At 43.8% G+C, this 20,142-nt stretch overlaps 1 protein-coding gene across 1 annotated transcript in view; it reads left to right on the top strand.

The window, feature by feature from the left end:
* MAP4K4 (mitogen-activated protein kinase kinase kinase kinase 4) overlaps nucleotides 1-20,142 on the top strand; it is a 136,390-nt gene that overhangs the window by 80,716 nt on the left and 35,532 nt on the right. The window contains 10 exon segments of the mRNA XM_084526747.1: nucleotides 79-189; nucleotides 2,793-2,883; nucleotides 4,315-4,445; nucleotides 6,814-6,868; nucleotides 8,780-8,858; nucleotides 10,826-11,001; nucleotides 11,690-11,762; nucleotides 12,231-12,441; nucleotides 19,585-19,716; nucleotides 19,718-19,747. Of these exon segments, the coding sequence (XP_084382873.1) occupies nucleotides 79-189; nucleotides 2,793-2,883; nucleotides 4,315-4,445; nucleotides 6,814-6,868; nucleotides 8,780-8,858; nucleotides 10,826-11,001; nucleotides 11,690-11,762; nucleotides 12,231-12,441; nucleotides 19,585-19,716; nucleotides 19,718-19,747 (1,089 nt within the window).

Genomic DNA, 20,142 nt, shown 5'->3' with positions numbered 1-20,142 from the left:
GCAGCCTGATGATTTTGCCTCCCTAGGCGGCCGGGAGCTGTGTGTAATGGTGGTTGCATGCTGGTGTTTGTTTTGCAGCTTGTTATGGAGTTTTGTGGAGCAGGCTCTATCACAGACCTCGTGAAGAACACGAAAGGGAATACTCTGAAGGAAGACTGGATAGCGTACATCTCCAGGGAGATTCTCAGGGTAAGGAAACCAGCCCGCTGCACTTGAAAGCGCAGAGGCAATCTTGCAGGTATAACCTAGCTCGTGGGTCTGCAAGAAGCTGTTTCTGATCAATCCTGTTAGCCAAATCATTGTCTGAAGAGCATGTAGGAGTGGATGGATGTCTGCTCCACGTCATTAAACTTCATTCATCTCCTACGCTGGCAGAGAGGACAGGAGGTGCAGATCCTCGCGGGCTGTGTGCGTCGTGCTGCGCTGTAACAGCAGCCTTGCAGAGAGCAGCAATTTTTGGTCACGAGAAGCCAGCAATAAGAACCAGAGCCCTTGCCTATTGGAGAAGCAGCGAAACAGTGCCCGTGTGCCTGTAAGATGCTTTTAGTTTGGAAAAGATCCAGGTCGCAGCAGTGTCCTAACACGAGAGGGTACAGAATGGGCTATCCCAAATGTGCTTGGCAGGCAGATCCGTCCCGCGTGCGGCTGTGCGCCGCAGAGTGCCAGCATACGGCTCTGCAAAAGTTTCTCAGGGAGAGAGGGATGCCACGTACCAGTTTTTCTGAAACTGAAGCTTTAACTAATCACGCCTCACATTTAATTTCCAGTTGGCACCGTCCGAGCGCTTTTTGAGTTGGCATGTTTGCTGCGCTAAGTAAATCTGGTACGATTTTCCTCGTGCCTCTTGGTAAAACAAATTGCCTCCTACCCGTACCATCACACAGTGTGTCTGCTCAGTTGCCTCATCACAAATGAAGTTCTGAGGGCTTCATGCTAAAGGGAACCACCAGTGGCTCTCGCATAAATCAGTGCTGCTGTTGCCTGTGCTGCACGTTGGCTCTGCCTTGGTGATTTTTAAGACGATGGAGACATGCGATTGTGGTCTCTTGCTCAGACTCCATCTGCTAGGAGAGAGCTTGGCTGTTGAAGTTTTGGCTGGCACATTTTAAGTCGTTGTTTACTAGGAGGAAGAAGAGTTACTGTCATGAATACCTACTGCTGGTTGTGCTTCCAGTCAAATGGGTAGCAGCATACTTTAATGCGAGGAAAGCTAACTGCTGTAGTGCTGAGTGCTGAGCTTACGCTTGACTTGAGAACAACTGTGCAGCCCCGGAGGTATGGCATGTTATCTTGCATTTATCCTGAGCTCTCCTTGGGTAAGGTGGTAGAGTCTCGCTTGCTGAGAAGATGAAAAAAGGTTTTCCTTCAGAAAAGAGTTACCTGAAAGCTGTTTTCTTGTGAGACACTTGTAAAAGGAGCCTTAATGCTTGCTAGCAGGAACTGGAATATCTAGAAAAAAGGAATGCTCGGTTCACATTGCAAAACCTGATTTGACACTGAATTCGTCAGTGATGGAAGAGAGAGGTTGTGTAACAAAGAGCTAAGTGAGCTGAGGTGCCAAGCTTTGCGCAGGTGGAGACTCAAGTGAGAGTCTCCTGTGTGGTCAGAGCAGTCTCAGAGGACTCATGTAGGGTCTGCAGGAGATTCGAGACGTTGCCTCTCAGTCTCATCCTAACCTCTCGAGGACCTGAATGTGTTTTTCCAGTAAGACCGGATCGGACCCTGGGGAGCACGTGTGATTCATGTGATTATCTACCCTGGCTGGGGCAGCGCAGCGTAAGGCTTTAGAAAGCATCCTGTGCGAAGCCGTGGAAAAGCCTTCCTTCTCGTGAAAAATAGGAGCACACTTTGTGTTAACAGCCAGCATCGAGGCGGCACCAAGGACGTTGCCCCTTCGTTTCGCCAGTTTGTGACATGTGCAGGGAGGAGCTGCGGGTTGTATTTTTTTGCCGTGCTCATTAGCTGTTTCCAAAAAAGCAAAGAGCCCCAATGGTTCTGTAGGCAAACTGGTAAACGGCCGGTTAATGAAGAACATGTGTTAGAAAATATTTCTTTACAGCGAGCGCTGCTCCCTTAACCTTTTGCAGCTGTAAAGGTTCTATGGCTTTATTTTTCATAAAACATTAAAAGCCTACGAGGGCAGCACGAACAGGCAAGACGATCCCACCAGAGACTAGAGTTTTCCGAGCAGAGTGCCGAGGAGAAACCAAAACAGGCAGTTGCTCCGAGGGCTGCCTATTGTTCTACCCATGGCATTAGGGAGTCAAACGCAGCATATGTCTCGCCCGGCCCTCCCTCCACATGGCTGACACTTTGGGGCATGCATCCAGGTGCTGTCTCAACAAAAAGCACCGTATGCCAGGAGGTTTTGTTTCCTTTGGAAAGTATAATGCTCACTTTTTTTTTTTTCTTTTTTTTTTTCCCGAGGAACAATTATCTGGCTTCATAATTATGGAAGCTAGATAAGAGGACTCCAGCTTTGCTCCACAGCTTTTGTTTGCTGTCGGTATTCCCTCACCCTCAAACATCAGTGCTAGCCCACGACCATCCCGCCTCCTTCTCAGGGGATGTATCTGCGTGTTGGTGCTTCCTTCTTTCTTCCTCCCACCCCATTACCAACCTAAATTCCAATCCCTTTAAGGGGGATTCTCTGCCTGTCAGGTGCCACCGAGGTGCACTGACCCCAGTGTCACTTACAGTGTCACTGGGCTGAGACTTTCAGACATGGATCGTCTGCTGCTGAGCAAAAAAACACTGAACGTCGTCTCCTTCCTCTCTTTTCCCTCCTGCAGGGGTTGGCACATCTTCATGCCCACCACGTGATTCACAGGGATATCAAAGGGCAGAACGTGTTGTTAACAGAGAACGCAGAAGTGAAACTTGGTAAGTAGGCAAGCACGTCCGCTTCCCGAGTCATCTAGCCTTGTTTTTTCTGATGTTCCCAAATTAATTTAGTTCTTTAAGGGCCCTGCAACACCTTCTTTAGCATGTGCACTCTGCCACTGCTCTCGTGTGGATCGAGGCTCCGTGTATATTGGACTCGGGAGGTGATGAGAGTCGCTCCTGCGTTTGGCTTAAGCGACAATGGCACCTGCTGTTCAGGCTCTGGGCACAAAAACGTGGCCTGGGTGTTGCCCTCGAGGGAGCAGTGGCATGCAGTCCCAAATGCAGTTCCAGCTCTGGCGTGCCTGCTGGAAGCCGTGCTCATCCCACGCCTCTTCTTTCCTCCACAAGTGGACATCCTTCTTTTTCTTTCTCTCTGATCTGCCTCTTCCAGTTTCTGAACACTTTAACCTTCTGTATTTGCATCACACTGCATTCGCCACCTTTTTTTTTTTTTTTTTGGTTAAATATAGAGCCATGCTGAAGGCCTCCCACCCAGCCCACATCCCTTCTGTTTTGCATTACACCTTCCTGCAGCACGAGGCATAGGAAGATGTCCTGGCTGCTGGAGGAGGAAGCTCTCTGGAGAGCTTTCATCCTTCTGGTCCAAAGTGGAGCACAGTAGCTCCCAAACCGGTGCTCCCACAGAGCTTGTCTCCACCAGTTTGTCTGTGTCTCCTAAATGATGGATTCTGTGGAGCTGCCACAGCCCTCCCTCCTAGAGCAGACACAGTTACTGGTACGAAAAAGCATCTCTCACGCTTGTGAATGTGATCACAGCAGTGGAACTGGGGGGGGGAGAAAGCAAAGGGAGGAAAAATCTCATGTAATGAAACGGGCATCTCTATTGCAGCCCATGTGCTTATGTGCTCAAAGTTAGCACCTCTTGAATAATCTTAATCTTTTGTTCCCGCTGACACATCTGCTCTGTGCATCAGAGCAGGGAGCAGCTCACCGAGCAACAGATTATTTTTGCTGTCCAATTTTACAGCAAAAAACGGTGGACAGCCAAAAAAAAGGAGACTCGTTCACATGTGGTTTTCCCATGGCGTGAAAGCAGAGCCTGCCTGTGTAGACAAAGGTGCTTGGCTAGGAAGGGAATGGTCCTTCCTCAGCCTCCAAGACAGTATTTTGTAGCCACACAGTCCCGTCTGGGGAGGAGGTGATGCTGCACAGACAGGTCAGAGGTGCAGGAGAGGTGCTGTGTCTCCACTGCAGATACCACTGCTGTGTCTCCAGACGCCTGTGGCCTGAGCACATGGCGAGTGAAGCACGGTGACTTGGCTGCCTCTGTGTTCATCATCATACTTCTCTTCAGCATGGTCCTCCCGTGTGGATCTTCCACCTGGTTTTATTTCCAGCCCATCTTACAGAAGTAATCACGGCGTTATTTTCCCCTCTGATTTTATTCTAATCTTTTCCCACCCGCAGTGGATTTTGGTGTGAGTGCTCAGCTGGACAGGACAGTTGGCAGGAGAAACACTTTCATTGGAACTCCGTACTGGATGGCTCCAGAAGTTATTGCCTGTGATGAAAATCCAGATGCTACATACGATTACAGAGTAAGAGAGCCCTGTTCACAGAAAAAATACACAAATCAACGCACAGAAACCTTACCTTTGCAGCATGAACACCTATGAATGATGGTAGTCTGTGAGATTTCTTATGCTTTGTAAGAGTAATTTTATTTTGTGAAGGTACATTTTGCTAGGGGAGGACGAGGTATGGATCACTGCCAATTTTATGACCTTTAAAAATTGCTGTGACTTGTGTTGTCCTAGCTTCGAGGCAGAAGGAGTAGGACTTCAGCGTACTGTAGGTACTCAGAGAAAGGCAAAAAAGAGTTTGACTGGAGATGCTCGTGTTCTCAATTTGTATAACATTTGTACTTTAAATCATGCTTGAATATGTCCCAGTTATTGTAATAATCCAGAACAATGCAGTTTAGGTGTTGCCTTAAATAGAAGCACCGTCTGGAGAGCTAGCGAAGTGCAGAAGGAGGTCTTTAAACTGTGCCTGTTCCTGATTTCAGGATACATGTACATGGAGATAAAAATGTACCCATCTTGACATTTCTCAACAAAGATTATTTCTCACGTAGTTCACCACAAACAAAAGATTTAATTACTGCAAAACCACCGTTGGCCTGATGGCATTTGCACTACCCTTAAGAATATGATGTATTCGTGTTTGAAGTTAAATTTCTCTGGTCAGAGCATCCTGTAACCTTCAGAATACTTCTCAGCTTGCTTTTATAAAAGCACAAGGGAAGGAAAAAAAAGAGAAAATAAGCTTTTAAAAAAATCTTCACTTAGACTAATGCAACTATTCCAGCTTTTAACCAAGAAAGGCAATATAGCTATCAGAAAACCAGTGATTAGGATCTTACCATGACTATTGGGTCTGAATATCAATTTGCTAGGATTGGTAGTGATGTTAGCTATCAGTACGGCTGTGTATGTCCAGATTTCTTGAAAAAAAAAAAACAAAAAACAAAAAACACAGGAGATTTGAATTGGTGGTTTTGGGCCTTTCAACTAATTGATCAGATTGATCCTATTTCTGTTGATTTAATCACTTTTTACATCCAACAGCTCATTGTAATGAAGATAATGCAGGTAGATTTATTAGGAAGGTGACTAATATGATTTAGTAAAGGAGAAGACCTTTCTGTTGTATTTGTTAATGCAATCGTGGTGTGAGAAAGGATTCCTTCTCTCTGAAAACACGTGTATATTGCTCCTGGTGGAGCCCGTAGGGAGCTGAAGCAGTTGTCTTTCTATCTTATTTTTATTTAGTTAGTTTTGTTCTTAGAAAATTCATGGTTGAAGCTCCTGTAAGACCAGGAGGCTGTGCAGTTCAGCGTGAATGGATAGGTTGGACCAAGAGAAATGATTGCCTTGCTGGGTTTGAAAATGCAGTTGCCAGACTACTAGAAATTCTCCTGTCTGTCGTACAGAAGAGCTTATCTGCTCTTTAATTTTCACTTTTTAAAAAAAAATCAATATTCTTACCAAAAATGAACCCTGCTTTTCTCAAGAACAGATCTGTACAGTGGCTGTGCTCCTTTCTGCAGCCTCCTGCGCTGTTTTGCGCACTAAGTTGCAGGAGTCTCTTGGTTTTGCCCCTTGTCAGGACTCCCCCAGCTGCTGCCTGCAGTTGAGGATCCTGGCTCTCATTCGGGAGCAAGTGCAGTTAACTGCTAGTCAGGGACATTATCCAGAGGTAATACCTTGGAAGGCTCCCACTGAAGGCCTCTTGGTTTTTCTTGACGTCTCAAGCAAAGATGAGGTGGTAGGGATGGAGTAGGTGCTTTGGCCACAAGCATTGTGTCGCAGAGAGGCTTCTTACAATTTTCACAGTGATGGCTCTTCCACTATATACAACTATGATGTGATTATATTATTATTTAGCTATTATTGCCTAGAAAGGGTTCAGAAATGAGTATATTCCACTAATCCGTATTTAGACACTGAAAAAGACCTGACAGGTTTGGGGTTTTGCCCCACAGCTTTTCGTCTTTCATTTTCTCTGTCTTCTGTGTGGGGGAATACACTGAGTGTTTTCTGCGAGTCTGTTACAAGGAAACGTTCAGCCCTTTGTAAGCGAGGGAATACTGCCAAATCTGTTGTTCCACAGACTCAGATTTGGGGCAAATGTACTTCTTATTGTCCTAATGTGAATATATTCATGTGTTATTAGAGTTATTTGCATATCGTGTATGATGCACGTGCATTTGAGTGTATACATATGTATGATGTGAGAAACAGCATTTTAGGAAACCCTTCAAGAAAAAAGCAACTTACATTATTTAAATAGCCTTGGTATTTCATTACAATTTCACCTACAATGCCTCTGCAAATGGTGTTCTTACCGTCTGAACGGGTAAATCTACCTCCTAACATATGGTCCTTGTCTCTTTTTGTGCAGAGCGACCTCTGGTCCTGCGGCATTACAGCCATCGAGATGGCAGAAGGAGCTCCCCGTAAGTGATACGTGTGCTTTTCCAGCGGGCTGATTAAGGCTGAAACGTATACTTAGGAGATGCTGCTCGTAATCTAAGCCTAGTTTTGAGGTTTCTGAAAGTGTCCTCATGTTATTTCTGTTCTCTTTGGTTTTGCCTGCCCTATAAATACAAAATTCCCCAAATAGCAACACTTCTGATAAAGATAGGATAGGATAAGCACTACAGTGCAGACTGCAGTAATTTAATTTCTATAGCAGGAATATTTGGAAGGTAATCAAGCGTCAGACTTCCTTCCTATGGGTAGTATATTGTCTTTTGGAAGCGTGGCCCAGTTTGTGCAGGGGCTGGCCTGGGATGTTGAAACCTCAGCTGGGGAGAGGTGCAGTGGGGCCTGGAGAAATTCGACCTTAATGAAAAAAGCGCCTGTAGCAATCTTTGCTGTGTCGCCTTTCCAGCAGGGTGGGTAATGCTAGCATTGCTTCTCCTTTTGTTTCAACTCATCGGTGGGTGGTGTTGATCTTCCTTAAAAGTGACATGACTTAAAGTGTAAATCCACCGTCAGCACAGAGCGCTGAACTTAATGCTCACTGCCTGAGAGCACTCAGGAGTTGACGTGGGTATTTTTGAGAGAGAAGCATGCACAACTTGTGGTGGCTTATTTTCCCTTCGTATCTTTATTCCTTCTGAACATCAAGGCAATCAGCAAATATCTGCAAGGAGCACAGAGGGATTTAAAAAGAAAGAAGGCCTGATGTTTTTATTTTTAATGGTAATTTCTATGGAAGTCCTCAGTATACTGGCAAATATTTTTACTCCCACTCCCAGATGGAGATTGGGATTTAAAACTGGCAGCCTAAGGTACTGAAGAGTGAAATACAATATAAATATATATATTTTTTACATGTAAACAAACACCACCACCACACCACATGTAATCACAGAATCCCAGCTTGAAACCTCTGTCTTTGAGATGATGAAGGTGAAATGACACACTGACATTTTACTAACTAAAAAAAATGGTCATTTCATTATAACCTCTGCCAGATTGTTGTTGTTATTAATGCAAAATTTATAAAATGAAGCAACACACTCTTGTTTTGGTTCATGTTGTAGGAGGTCTGATTTTTTTTGTTGTTTTTTCCTTCCTAATTGCACATTTGCATGAATGCCCGTAGGAGAGCTGCTCCCAGGACACCTCAGCCAGCCTTGTGTTAACAGCATTTGAGCTACCACTTGACCTCCTTTTTGCTTTACCTTCTTGTTCAGAGCCCTAGGTTGCCTGGGTGGCTGTCAGTTAAAAGCTCTTTCAGCGGGTTTTGTAAGCCTGGAATTGGACAAGAATATTTTTTTCACTTCCAAACTGAAGCAGAGCTTGGCCCCTCATCACATAAAATCACAAGAGGGGTGTTTGAGAAGTAAGCAAAGATGCAATGTAAATTCTAATCAGCACTTGCCTTGTTTTGTCCACTGGTATGTGGGGTCTGCCTTTTCCCCAAGAGGCAGCTGAAAAGCCCATCTCTAAGCTTGGTGGTCCGATGGCATCCACAGGCATCCAAGGAGCTTCTTCACCAAAGTTGTGGCCCCTTATCTCTGAATCCTGGATCCCTGTCACTTCACTCTCTTTCTCCTGAATTTCTGCTGTGTGGAAAGCATTACCTCTGCCTGCAGAGGTTATTGAGCCTGAGACGGATGGTGCAAGGGGTTAGGCATAGAAAGATAATAAAAATGGAGGATTTGCTTCTAGTGTCCTTTCTTGGGCATCCTCCTTCCCTGTTCCGTGTCTGCTCTGTCTAATTCCATCTCCTGTGTCTGCTGCGTGTGTGGTGGGGATGGCAGGAATGTTTGTGGAAGCTGAAGCCATGGTATTGACAGGGAGCAGCTAAGCCAATGTCTCCATGCTTCTGTTCACTGTTGTTTTCTTTCCTCCAGCGCTTTGTGACATGCATCCCATGAGGGCGCTCTTTCTGATACCCAGAAACCCTCCCCCACGGTTAAAATCCAAGAAATGGTACGTAATAATTGCCTCTGGTTTGTAACTCCTCTTGTGGCGAGATGTTTTCTTCTGTCTCACTGCATGCCGTTCTGTTACCGCGTCCACAGAATTGTGGAGACTTGTTAGCTAAAACCATTTGTTGTTATCTCCTGTGCTACGGAATCGAAGCATAAAATAAAAAGCGTGCCTTGTTTATTTAGTTCTGTTTGTCCCAGAGAAACTGCATCTCGAATTCTGCAAAAACAAAAACCAAGCTTCTTCTTTTCTTGGCAGAGCAGCATCTGTATTAAGGTGACAAATGGAACCATATTTTAAAAAATTAACTCCCGCAGCACTCTTAATATGCAGTATGTTTTCTCAGATGTATCATAACACAGAAGCAGAGCAGTGCTATGGTGTTCTAGTTGCTAAGTTGAAAGGAGCTATTAAAACTAATGAAGGCTTTTACTATAATTATTGTAAACGATTGAAATTGAGTGTGTGCTTCTTGCCAGCTGAGAGGAATCCATTAGTATCGGAGGATTTCCTCACAGTTACTGGTTATGACTGGCACGTATGAAATGAAAAAAACTCCCTAGAAAGAGGTTTTGTATAGATTGGATGTGATAGCGGGATGCTGTGATCCTGTCAAAATACTGAAGTGACTTGACTGCCTCGTCAAAACCAACATAATACAGACTTGGCTTGCTTGCTGGGCTTGGTCTTTGCCTGGGTTGACTTATCTGTGAACTTGTCCTTGTCAGGGCATCCCTCTCCCTCTCTCGTATGTGCTTTCTGCATGTGTTAAAGGGATAGGGATGCATATACAGTATTTGCATGAACGTTTCATGAACCTTTCTATTTGGATTCATAACATTCGAGGTGTGAGGAATAACAGAAAGCAGCGAGGTTCCCTTCAGTTGAGCCTCCTGGATGACATCAGGAGAGTGAAGGGATGCGTGGAAACCGTTGTTGGTTTTGCATTTAACCATTTAATGGAAGTGTTTGCTGCCCAGGCACAGGAGCAGTCTGAGAGCACCAAACAGGCAAAAAGTGATTCAAATGTTTTTATTTAGTGTAGTCAGTGGTGGTTTATGAGCAAATTGGCCAAATGATGAAAAATACGGTCGTGGATATTTTCATGATGGGCATTTTGCAAGGCAGCTCGTTTGGTGACTTCTGTCTGGAGAGGTCCTCTTGCAAGAGTCCAAATTAAGTGCAAATTTAGAAAGACGGTGCTCCAGTTTGACAAACTGCCATACCCTGTCACTTTACGTGGTGTGCAGGAGGAGCTCAGTTGCGTTTATGCCCTTCAAATTGTGCCAGTGAGAATTTGACCCCACACGCTGGTGTTGAACAGCCAACGATGTTCAACACCCGCCTGTTGTTCTCTGAGGATTTATTTGTCTGGCTCTTAAGGTGGAAATTAAAATAATCGTAAGCTCTCACAGGCCTATCTCAGTGAGCCCAGGTGCACGGAAAAGCAGTGTGGTGCTTCTTGCATTGGTGAAACATTGGCAGCAGCTCTTGCAGCTTTCCTCTTGGCTCGTCTGAAGTAGACATGCCCTTCGATAGCATGGGCAGGTGGAGACACACCAGAGCTGCCCTGCCTGTGCTCCAAGCAAGCTGGCTGCAAGCCAGCGCTGGCCCAGAAGCAGCAGAGCTGGGTTTGCATGATCTGCTTTCGCTAATACATCCTGCCTTTCAGGGCAATTATGGCCGTGAAAGAGGGCACATTACTGCAGGGCTGTGCCAAAGCGCTGCAGGTATGTCAGCATCACCCCGTGTCCAGCTAGCCTGATGTTCAGCTGGAGGACGCTCAGCTCTGTTTTAGGTGCACACTTTCAGACAGCACTTGTACCATCCTCTGGGACATGATGCTCTGTGGAAGGAATTAAGGAATTCACAGGAATTAGGCTTTGGGGGAGAACAGAAGAAAATTGTTTGAGCTGAGTTCTAGCTATGAACTTAAGTTTTGTTCCCCCTCCTTCCTCTTTTCTCAGGTCAAAAAAGTTTTTCAGCTTTATAGAAGGCTGTCTAGTGAAGAATTACATGCAGAGACCTTCTACAGAACAACTGTTGAAACATCCGTTTATACGTGACCAACCAAATGAAAGGCAAGTTCGAATCCAGCTTAAGGACCATATAGACAGGACCAGGAAGAAGAGAGGAGAAAAAGGTATGCAGCTTCTAAAAATCCAGTCTTGCAGCTTATTAAAAATAGGCATTTCTGTCCTGCTTTTTGTTCAAAATCCCTACCCTTAGAAAAGCTCCAAACAACCCATACCCTTGAGAGGTTCTTTTTTAATTCATGGGTTGACTATCAGCAGACTTCTAGGTTTTATTCTCTCCATCTACGGAGAAAACATCAGTTTCAAGTGTCATACTTTCAGAGAATTTAAATTTACTCTCATCTAGGCTATGCCTCTTCCATGTGAGTGTTAAACAGTAGTAAGGAGGATGTTGGCATAGATGCCTTGCCCTTTTTTGCTTTGTAGTAGGTTCATTCCTGGAATGATGCCATAAATCAGACTCACAGGAAATAACACATCACAAGACCTATGAAGCGAATGTCTTGGGCAGCCTGTACTCTTTATTCAGGTGGTGCCAAGGTTTTCCAGGTGTCTTGTCTTAGAAATCAAACTTGGTGCCATTCAGGAAACGTGCTGAAAATCCACCGCAAAGCACTGCGCTGCTTTACACATGTGGGAGGATGGGCTTTGTATATGCAGGATGAATCCTGGGGTCTCAGATGGATCTTCTCACTGAAGGGGACAGGAACTGGTTCACTAAGGTGCTGCTGCCAGTCCCCACTGTCCTCAGATTAAAGATAAGCACTACCTGGACCATTGTTTCTTTCCTGTTAGATGAGACGGAGTATGAATATAGTGGAAGTGAGGAAGAAGAGGAGGAAGTGCCTGAACAAGAAGGAGAGCCAAGGTAATAATTGCTGTTCGGAGGGCTCTGGGCAGTTCATGCCAAGTAAGTCTGAAGCCCATGACCATAAATCAGGAGCACACTAAATTTCTGTCTTCTCTTAAGTGTGTGCACAAGCCACACAAACCACCCGGAGGGTTTGAATACCTCTTCTATGACTGCTAAAGGTTTTAAAGCTCCCTCTCACGTGGCTTAGAGCCAGAGAGCTCTGAATGGAAGGAGATTTATGGCAAATGTGACTGGTCAGGGGCTCCAAAATGTCAGGGTTGGTCCTTATTTTGCTTGGCCTCATTTCACGCCTTCCACTGCGAGTGTGTATTTGATGTGCATCCAGTGCCTTCATTCTGAGAGAAATGAGATTAAAATTTAACGTCGTGATATATTTTATTAATGTTCCCCTGCTTTGGAAAAGGTATTTAATGGCCCATCAGGCTTCATTGTATGGGAGGCTTCAACTTCCTTTTGTTGCAGTTCCATTGTCAATGTGCCTGGAGAATCAACCCTCCGACGTGATTTCCTGAGGCTGCAGCAGGAAAACAAGGAACGGTCCGAGGCCCTTCGGAGGCAGCAGCTGCTGCAGGAGCAGCAGCTCCGTGAGCAGGAGGAGTACAAGAGGCAGCTGCTGGCAGAGAGGCAGAAGCGCATCGAGCAGCAAAAGGAGCAAAGGAGACGGCTGGAAGAGGTAGAGACAGGAGGCTGGTGCTCGGCGCCAAGAGCCCCTCTTCCACTTGTGTTTCCCATCCCCACGCCCATTTAGAAAGGGTTCTCTGTAGCTCCCGCACACCTCAGGAAGGAAAACAACACGTGCAAATCCACTGACAAATGTAGAGCACAACACTTAAATCCATGTTTGGCTACTTGAATATGAGCAGTCTTCCGAAGCACTGAATATCCAGCAGCTCCTGTGGAGGCAACAGAAGCCAAAGCCTAGTTGTTTGAAGGGACCTGGGGGAAAGCTTGGTCTCTGTTCCAAAGAAGAGACAACATGTCTAGGCTTTAGGTAGCTGTGGAGAATGAGAGACATTAATTATTCCCCTATGGATTTTTATTTTTAGTTTTTTAATTGGGCAGTGCCTCAAGATGATTTTTGGGGGGATGTGACATGCTCAGAATTTCACTTTAAAGCTTTCTCAAACATCTGTGTTTGGCACTCATTCCTGGTAGGCAGAGAGCTTTTTTTTTTTCATGTCTTACTCCTCTCACACATAGTACCATGATGACTAAAAGCCACACAGAATTATAAATATGATTTAGAATCAGTGCTGAAATTATAATTGTACAAAAATTATTAATAACTAAATCACACTTGTGATATGGTAGGTGTGCAGTATACAGTCTGAAAAACAAAGGGGAAATGGAGATATAAAATACTGTTCTGTCCTATTTTTCACCTCCTAAGCTCTTGTGCATGTTTATATCTACATAGTAGAATATTCACTATGAGCTTCAGAACTTTCAGAACGGTTCCTTAGCCCAGGCTGGGTATGAGAGCTGCAGTGAAACCAATCATCTGGCTCCTCAGGAAGTGCAGGGTCAGATTCCAGTCGTCCTTAAAGGACCTCTTGTTTGAGTCGCTGTTTCTAGCGCTCACTTAGCAATGGTGGAAAAACTACACCCAGTTTGGTTTTCCAAATCCTTGTAATGTTTAACGAGGAGGCAACCAGGACCAAATGTTGATTTGCATCCTGACTTCAAATTTCACGTGACGTGTTTGCATAACAAATAACAGAAAATTCCAAATAGCTTTCCAGGTCACGCTATGCTCCTTATCCCTCCTCTGCAATGTGCCAGTGCATTTAGTGCTGTTGTAAGAAGGGGCTGGTAAGCAAACGCTCAGCCACAGATAGAACCAGGAGGAGGGACAAGGGGGAGGCTTATAAACTCCCTTTCTCCTCTGTTTCTTCCCCACCCTTCTGAGATTGCCAAGATAAACATCATTGCTCATCCAGCTGTTTTTAGACTCTGGCTCCGTAGCGATGTTGCAGGGGGAGCAGATCATAAAAAGATGCTAGGAAGAGAGAACAAGGAGCCAATGTGAAAATATTTTTTTTTTTTTATTAATATTGTCAAAAAAAAGTGGGCGAAAGTTGAGATATCAACTTTAGCGTAGTCAACAAGGTCTTTTAAATGCCTCCATAAATTCCAGGGTTCTGCAAGGGTACTTCTTCGGTGAGGAAGGCAATTACAATTAAATTATCTAGGTCATTTAACTTTAGTAGTTTCTTTTTCAAATAAAGGAGATACTGCTGCTAATAATGGAAATTAAGCAACATCCCTCTTTGCTGCACAGGGTTGAAAGTTTTTTGGGATGTTGCAGAACTCACAATTCAATGAGCAATTGAAAGAAAAGGCAGGTACCTGAAAACAGTCGTTTAAAACAGTCCTGCTGCTTTTTAAAATACAAGGCAGAACTAACAACTTTTGCAACCCCAAGGCAGCGTGTAATGTAGGTTGATGTATTACTGAATAAGGTTACACAGTAAACCATGTAGAGTTTGAAAGAGAAAAGCTATTATCTTTTATTGAGTCTATAACCTCTGCCTGGTTCACTTAGAAACATAAATATGAATGACAAGCTGTAAAGGTTTCCTTTTGCAGGTGGTGCTGGTGAATATTGTCCTTAAAGTGAATTAAATGAAGGTTCACAGTGAGCTTAAAAAAAAACCAACAACTCAATTTGTTGGATCTTCTGCTGGAAAAATGTGTGGTCCCCAGTGATTCCTAACAAAGCAACAGCCAAAACAAGCACTTTCAGATGGGGGAAGGGTGGTAGACACGTATTTAGATAAACATCAGTGTTGTGACACAATTGAAGGCCAAAATATTGAAATGTTGTCACTCTGTCCTTAACTCACCCACTGTTTTGATGAGGCTCGTAAACAATGAGAAGCTTGGTAATGTGAGTTAAGATTAGCATCGGGCATTGAATCTTTGGTTTTTCACAGGTTTGTTGATATTTTTACCAAGCATTGCTTTCTTTTCATTTTTGCCTGTATACAGTAAGTGTGTATTTTGGTATACCTATTTGACGTTCTTTGGGAAGAATTTTGTGCATTAGATAATCTCCTTGGACAAGTTGCTTGTCCCCCTCCCCCCCCCCCCCCCCCCCCAGTTCCTAAATTAAAATTGAGGGCTTGTTCTTACAATGCTGGCCCAGAGCCTAGACAGTTTTGACTAAGACTGCAACAGGAACGGTGCTTAGGACATCTGCCAAATATAATTCTCAGCAGTATAAGAGAAAAAGATCACTTTTTAAAAGGCGTATAGGTGACTTTTGGAAGTCGTTGTTGCAGGGACCTTATAATTTGTGTATGGCTTAGGAGGTGGAAATCATACAGGGTCAAAGTGCAGGAAATTACTCGAAACGTTTTGGAAAGGGGATTGCTCTTGCTCCTCCCCAACCTCCTTTAAAAATGAGCATAAGGATTCATTGCATAACTCTCAGCTCTATGACACACGAGTACTTAGATGGTTAAAAGCAGAGATCTGAGCTGATCTAGGCTGTCCTAACAGGTGCCCGTGTTTCTGTTCAGCATCATGGAGGCACCATTGCTCAGTGTGATGCATGGGGAGAGGCATTTGAGTTTTACCTTGCAAAACTGAGTCTGGTTTGACAAATGCAGAACTAGCTGTGGTGGAATCCCATTCTTTGTGGACCTCTGCAGTTTTGGACAACCTGATTAAGTGATTTATCTGGTTATGAGAACCTAAGATGGATGTTTTTGAGGGGATAGGGTATAGCTCCGTTGGCAAGCAGTACAGTCCAGTAGAAACAGATTTTGATTTACAGCACAGCAATTAGAGTGCTGAGGACCCAAAGACTTCACTGCATGTGTTTGGAGACAGGAGGAGTTGCTTTGGATTAGCCGAGGTCTAGACTGCCTGCCTGCCTGCGGTTGGAGCGCATCTGCCTTTTTAATTTCATCCAAAAGGAGTGGTTGGCACTGTGAAACCTCTTTAAAATACGAAACAAAACCTGGTAAGAGGAGATGATTGGATGATTCACTTCAAACGAGCATTCCTGATTTGAACCGAGATGCTAATGTACGTGTACCCGCAGGTGATTTCTGTCGGGGTTTGTTTCTTTTACAGATTATTCATATCTACTTCATTTAAATAGCCTGCAGTTTGGACTGGTTCTGAGTAAGAAGTTCTACTCCTGACTTTATCTCCACTGTGGGCAAAATAAAAGTCTCATTATCAGTCTTAATAATCCTCTTCCTAAGCTGATAGCAGCCTACCTAGTTCTTTGTGCAAGAAATCATAAATGCAGGTATTTATCAGCCTTCAACTGAGTATAAGGGAGAGCACTACTATTTTATGAATACAAAATTCGGGTGGTCTACATTCATCTTAGGCAATTTGCTGTCTGAACTGGGTCCTGGATGTGTTGGTCTATACCAATTGCGTGTGAACTTGCATTGCCCCCTCCTGGTAAATCGTGCTCCACTGCATGGTCTTCCAGTTTGGAGGTGCAGGGCACCATTATGAGAACATCTTTAATGCACCCTGAAGCCAGATAAGGAGGCAGAGTATTTACACTATATTTTCTATATTTTTTTTCCCTTGTTGGTATAGTAATGTTTTGTGAAGTGCAGAAATTTGAGGCTTGCGTGGGTTTCTGTCAAAATTCTGTTTTGGCATCTCTGAAATTGCTTTAAAGAGTTCCTGCCCTCACCTTCTGGGTACCAGTTACCTCTTTGAAAATAAGCTTTTCATCTGACACGTATAAGTAAGTTGGTAATACCCTATCCAACTAAAGAAGATCTGTATGTGCATCCATCGTTTCAGAGAATCCAGATCTCTATTTGCTGTCTGTTGGTTAGGTACAGAAACTGTGTTTTACTCCAGGACTTTTTTGTATTGCGTGATAAGAATTACAGCAACCAGACTTATTAAAGTCAGAAATCCAGTCTCTATAAACAGAACTTAAACTGGTTTTAATTCAGCCTAAAAAATTGTAGTGGTTTTCAGCTTGGGTCAACGACAGCTTGCAGCTAACAAGCTTTGCCCTTGCTTTTGACAGAAGGTAGAGTAGGACCTGAGAGATGCTTGTCACCCTAGGTTTCCTTTCCCTTGCTTGTTAAACATAAATTCCACTTCATTAACAGCCAGTCGTTCGATGCTCAGGTTTCAAGGCAGTGTCCAAAGGAAGTGGACCTGTTCTCCTGCAGCTGGGGCTGGGAAGAAGCAGGTCATGAGGGTGCTTGCATGGGCTGATGCAGTGCCAGGTGCCTTGCCTTCCACTCCCTTGGCAAGGGGCTGGTGGGTTTCTGTCGGGAAGCTGGAAGCCATGCAGAGAAACCCCATCTCTCTGTGTACTTTGGCGCCTGGACAATAGCACGTTTGTGATTTGGAGATTTGACTTAACCACACACTGGTGGCAGAGAATCTTTTTATTTTATCATTTGCTGGATAATAAATATCTCCTGCAGGTGCTGAGCTAGCAGTCTTATTCAAGGCTTGTTTAAAGATCTCGTCTTTTAACAACTGATATTTTTTCGCGATGCCATGGGAAATCAGCTCTCTCTTAGCCAATTTGTAACGTATTTTTATATTATTAAGTTCAGTTATTTATATTTATTGCTGACTACTTCTCCCTTGGTTCAAGAAGTGATGAATTTGTTTCATCCAAAAGACCTAAACTCTTCCCATCTTCCTCGTAACAAGGCTGATGCCATCACAAGATTTGCAGTGCATCCACTTGACAGTGTCAACACAATGTTGTCAGACAGACAGGCTTCGTATGTTTAAGAAGTGTTTGAGCTGATGAATGTGCATATTAACCAGCCAGCAGTGTGTTTTCTCTTGCATCCTCAGGGCGACAGAATTATTGTACTTCACATCTTAGTTTTCTTAAACAAAGAGCCTGTCAGACTTGATTAGCCAAGAGGCACCTGAATATATTGACTTAAATATAGAAATTGTTTGACACAGCTGTTTATATTCAGAAATAAAAGTGCCTGCTTAATCCTTTTAAAGAGCTTATAGAAAGGAAGGAGGTGGAGCAGCGAAACCCATGAAATGCGCTGTGTTCCTCGCTGCCTTGCAGCACTTCTGCTATTTTTGTATCAACGTTCATTGAAGAGAGCGTGCTTAAACAAGAGAGAAAAGGCTGGTAGACGTGTTTACTTAGGAGAGAAGTCAGAGCAAGGAAGCTTTTTTTATTATTATTTTTTTTTTCTCTGAGAAGATTCAGGAAACATGGGGGAGAAGAAAACTTGTGTCTTGTGGCACAGGGAGGTGATGGCGAACCCAGGCTGACTTCAGGGGCAAGGAAGGAAGGTGTCACAGTTACAGAGAGGGTGTATATGAACAGTAGTCTTCAAGCAGAGTGTGTATGATCCAAAAGAGCACCTAGTTCAAGAAAGTCATAAAGCAGCCCTTTTTATTTAAGTATTACCAATTCCTAACTTGTGTGAGTTGTATCAGTGTTGATTCCAGAAGACAGAAAAAGCTGTTGAACTTTCAGTTACTTCATAGGCATGCAGGTTGTCATCCTGAGCAGGGCAAGTTCGTCCCATAAAGTAACACAGGGAGCAAAATTTGGCCTTTGCTCATTCAGTGAGCACACCTCTGAAATCCGCACCAGTAACCATGGATTTAGGCACCCCAATAAAATCGTAATCTGAGTGCTCTTGCAAGACTATTTGGAGTGTCTTAAACCTGCAAATCCATGGCAGCTTCGCTTCAACAAAAGAATTGGTGATTGTATTAATTTAAAGGTAAAAAGGACTAACAAATGTAGTTTTTCATTGTGTTCTTTCATTTGGGATTAAATCTGAGTATGATTTTTAATTTTTTGTTTAAATGTCTTCTGTGATTTTTAGCATATTGTAGAAATCTATAATGAAAGCAAAAGTAGAGAGATGGTTGAATGGGAGACAGCTGGCTCTTTTGACACTTAGGCAGTTGTGGGAGGCTGCCTGGGATTTCAGGGTAGGTGGACTAACTGGATGCTTCTGTAGAAGTGCAGGAAGAGTTGGTCACGACTGCACAGGCATTTGAAATGTCTTCTCTGAACGTTATACATGGTTCTATCTGGACATAAATGAGTTGGTTCATGCTTTTTAGAGCTGTTTTCCATGTTCTTTTCAGATTTCAGCAGACATATGAGCACCAGTTTGCATTTGGGTTATGTGTGGAAGCTTATCTGTGTAAGCATAAAGGCTTAGCTCAGCTCCTTTGTCTCTTTTACGTGTAGGTGCTTTTGATGTTCTGGGAGGGGCTGAGGTGCTGTTGGTCAGCCTTCCATTCCCTGTTGGGCAAAGTTTTGGGCAGTGCATTAAATTGAGCTTGATTGTTGATCCAACACCACCAAATTCTTCGCAGACTATGAGCTGGTCGTTACGAGAGAAGCTGCTTACCAACAGCTCAGACAGTTGTCGTTTGAGTTTTAGCTGATTCAGTGGGGCCAATAATTTCCTTCTGGTGACATGTGGATAAGGTGTAGAAGTCAAGAAAATTGTCCCTCTGATTTATACATGAATTCAACAGTTACTCAAACACCGAGGTTTCATTTTCACAAAGCCTCTCTTTGTTTTGATGAGTAGAGGTGAGCTTCCACACCTTGGTTGTCAAGGGTATAGTACATGATTTTGTGTGTTCATGAAATAAACAAGAGAGAAAGTGATGTTTTTAGAAATAGTTGTGTGCTAGGTACAAGTTAGTTTCCTGATGGAACGCCTGCATAAAATGTTTTGTCACTCACTTGCAGAGCTTGCCAGTCCTGGTGAATCCCTCTCTTCTCAGTTGAAAATAACCCCACCTCTTTCTTTGATAACAACAAAAGTAAAACTTTGTGGTTTCTTTTCCCTTTTTGTAGCAACAAAGAAGAGAACGGGAAGCTCGGAGGCAACAGGAGCGTGAGCAAAGGCGGAGGGAACAGGAAGAAAAAAGACGTCTGGAAGAAATGGAGAGGAGACGTAAGGAAGAGGAAGAGAGAAGAAGAGCAGAGGGAGGAAAAGAGGAGGGTAGAAAGGGAGCAGGTGAGTCCATGATACATATATATATGTAATAGATTTGTTTCTTCTAAGTTCAAATCTTATTTTCCAAAAAAATTGTAAGACTAAATCAGTGTAGAGACAGCCTTATGCTGACATTTTCATCTTTGTTGTCTCTGACAGCAAACGCACTAACATAGATTCGTAGGGCTTTTTGGAAAATTCTGGCAGCCTCTGTGTTCCCTCAAAAAGAGCTCTTGTTATGGTACTTATTCTAAATTCAGCTCTGGCCTCTGAGCTTGACTAAAAACGAGCAGAATTGGCAAAATCCTCAGTGGGGCTGAAAATCGTTTCTAGACTTGTCTTCTGCGTCAGTGGTTCTTGCAGGACAAGCTCCATCTTCAGGAGGCCTCTGAGAGAAAGGCTGCTCTGTTCCCTGT

The sequence above is a fragment of the Aythya ferina genome (assembly GCF_964211825.1).
Source record: "Aythya ferina genome assembly, chromosome: 1".
Lineage (NCBI taxonomy): Eukaryota > Metazoa > Chordata > Aves > Anseriformes > Anatidae > Aythya > Aythya ferina.
Note: the sequence above shows the minus strand (reverse complement) of the source record. Positions and strands in the feature narration are given on the sequence as shown.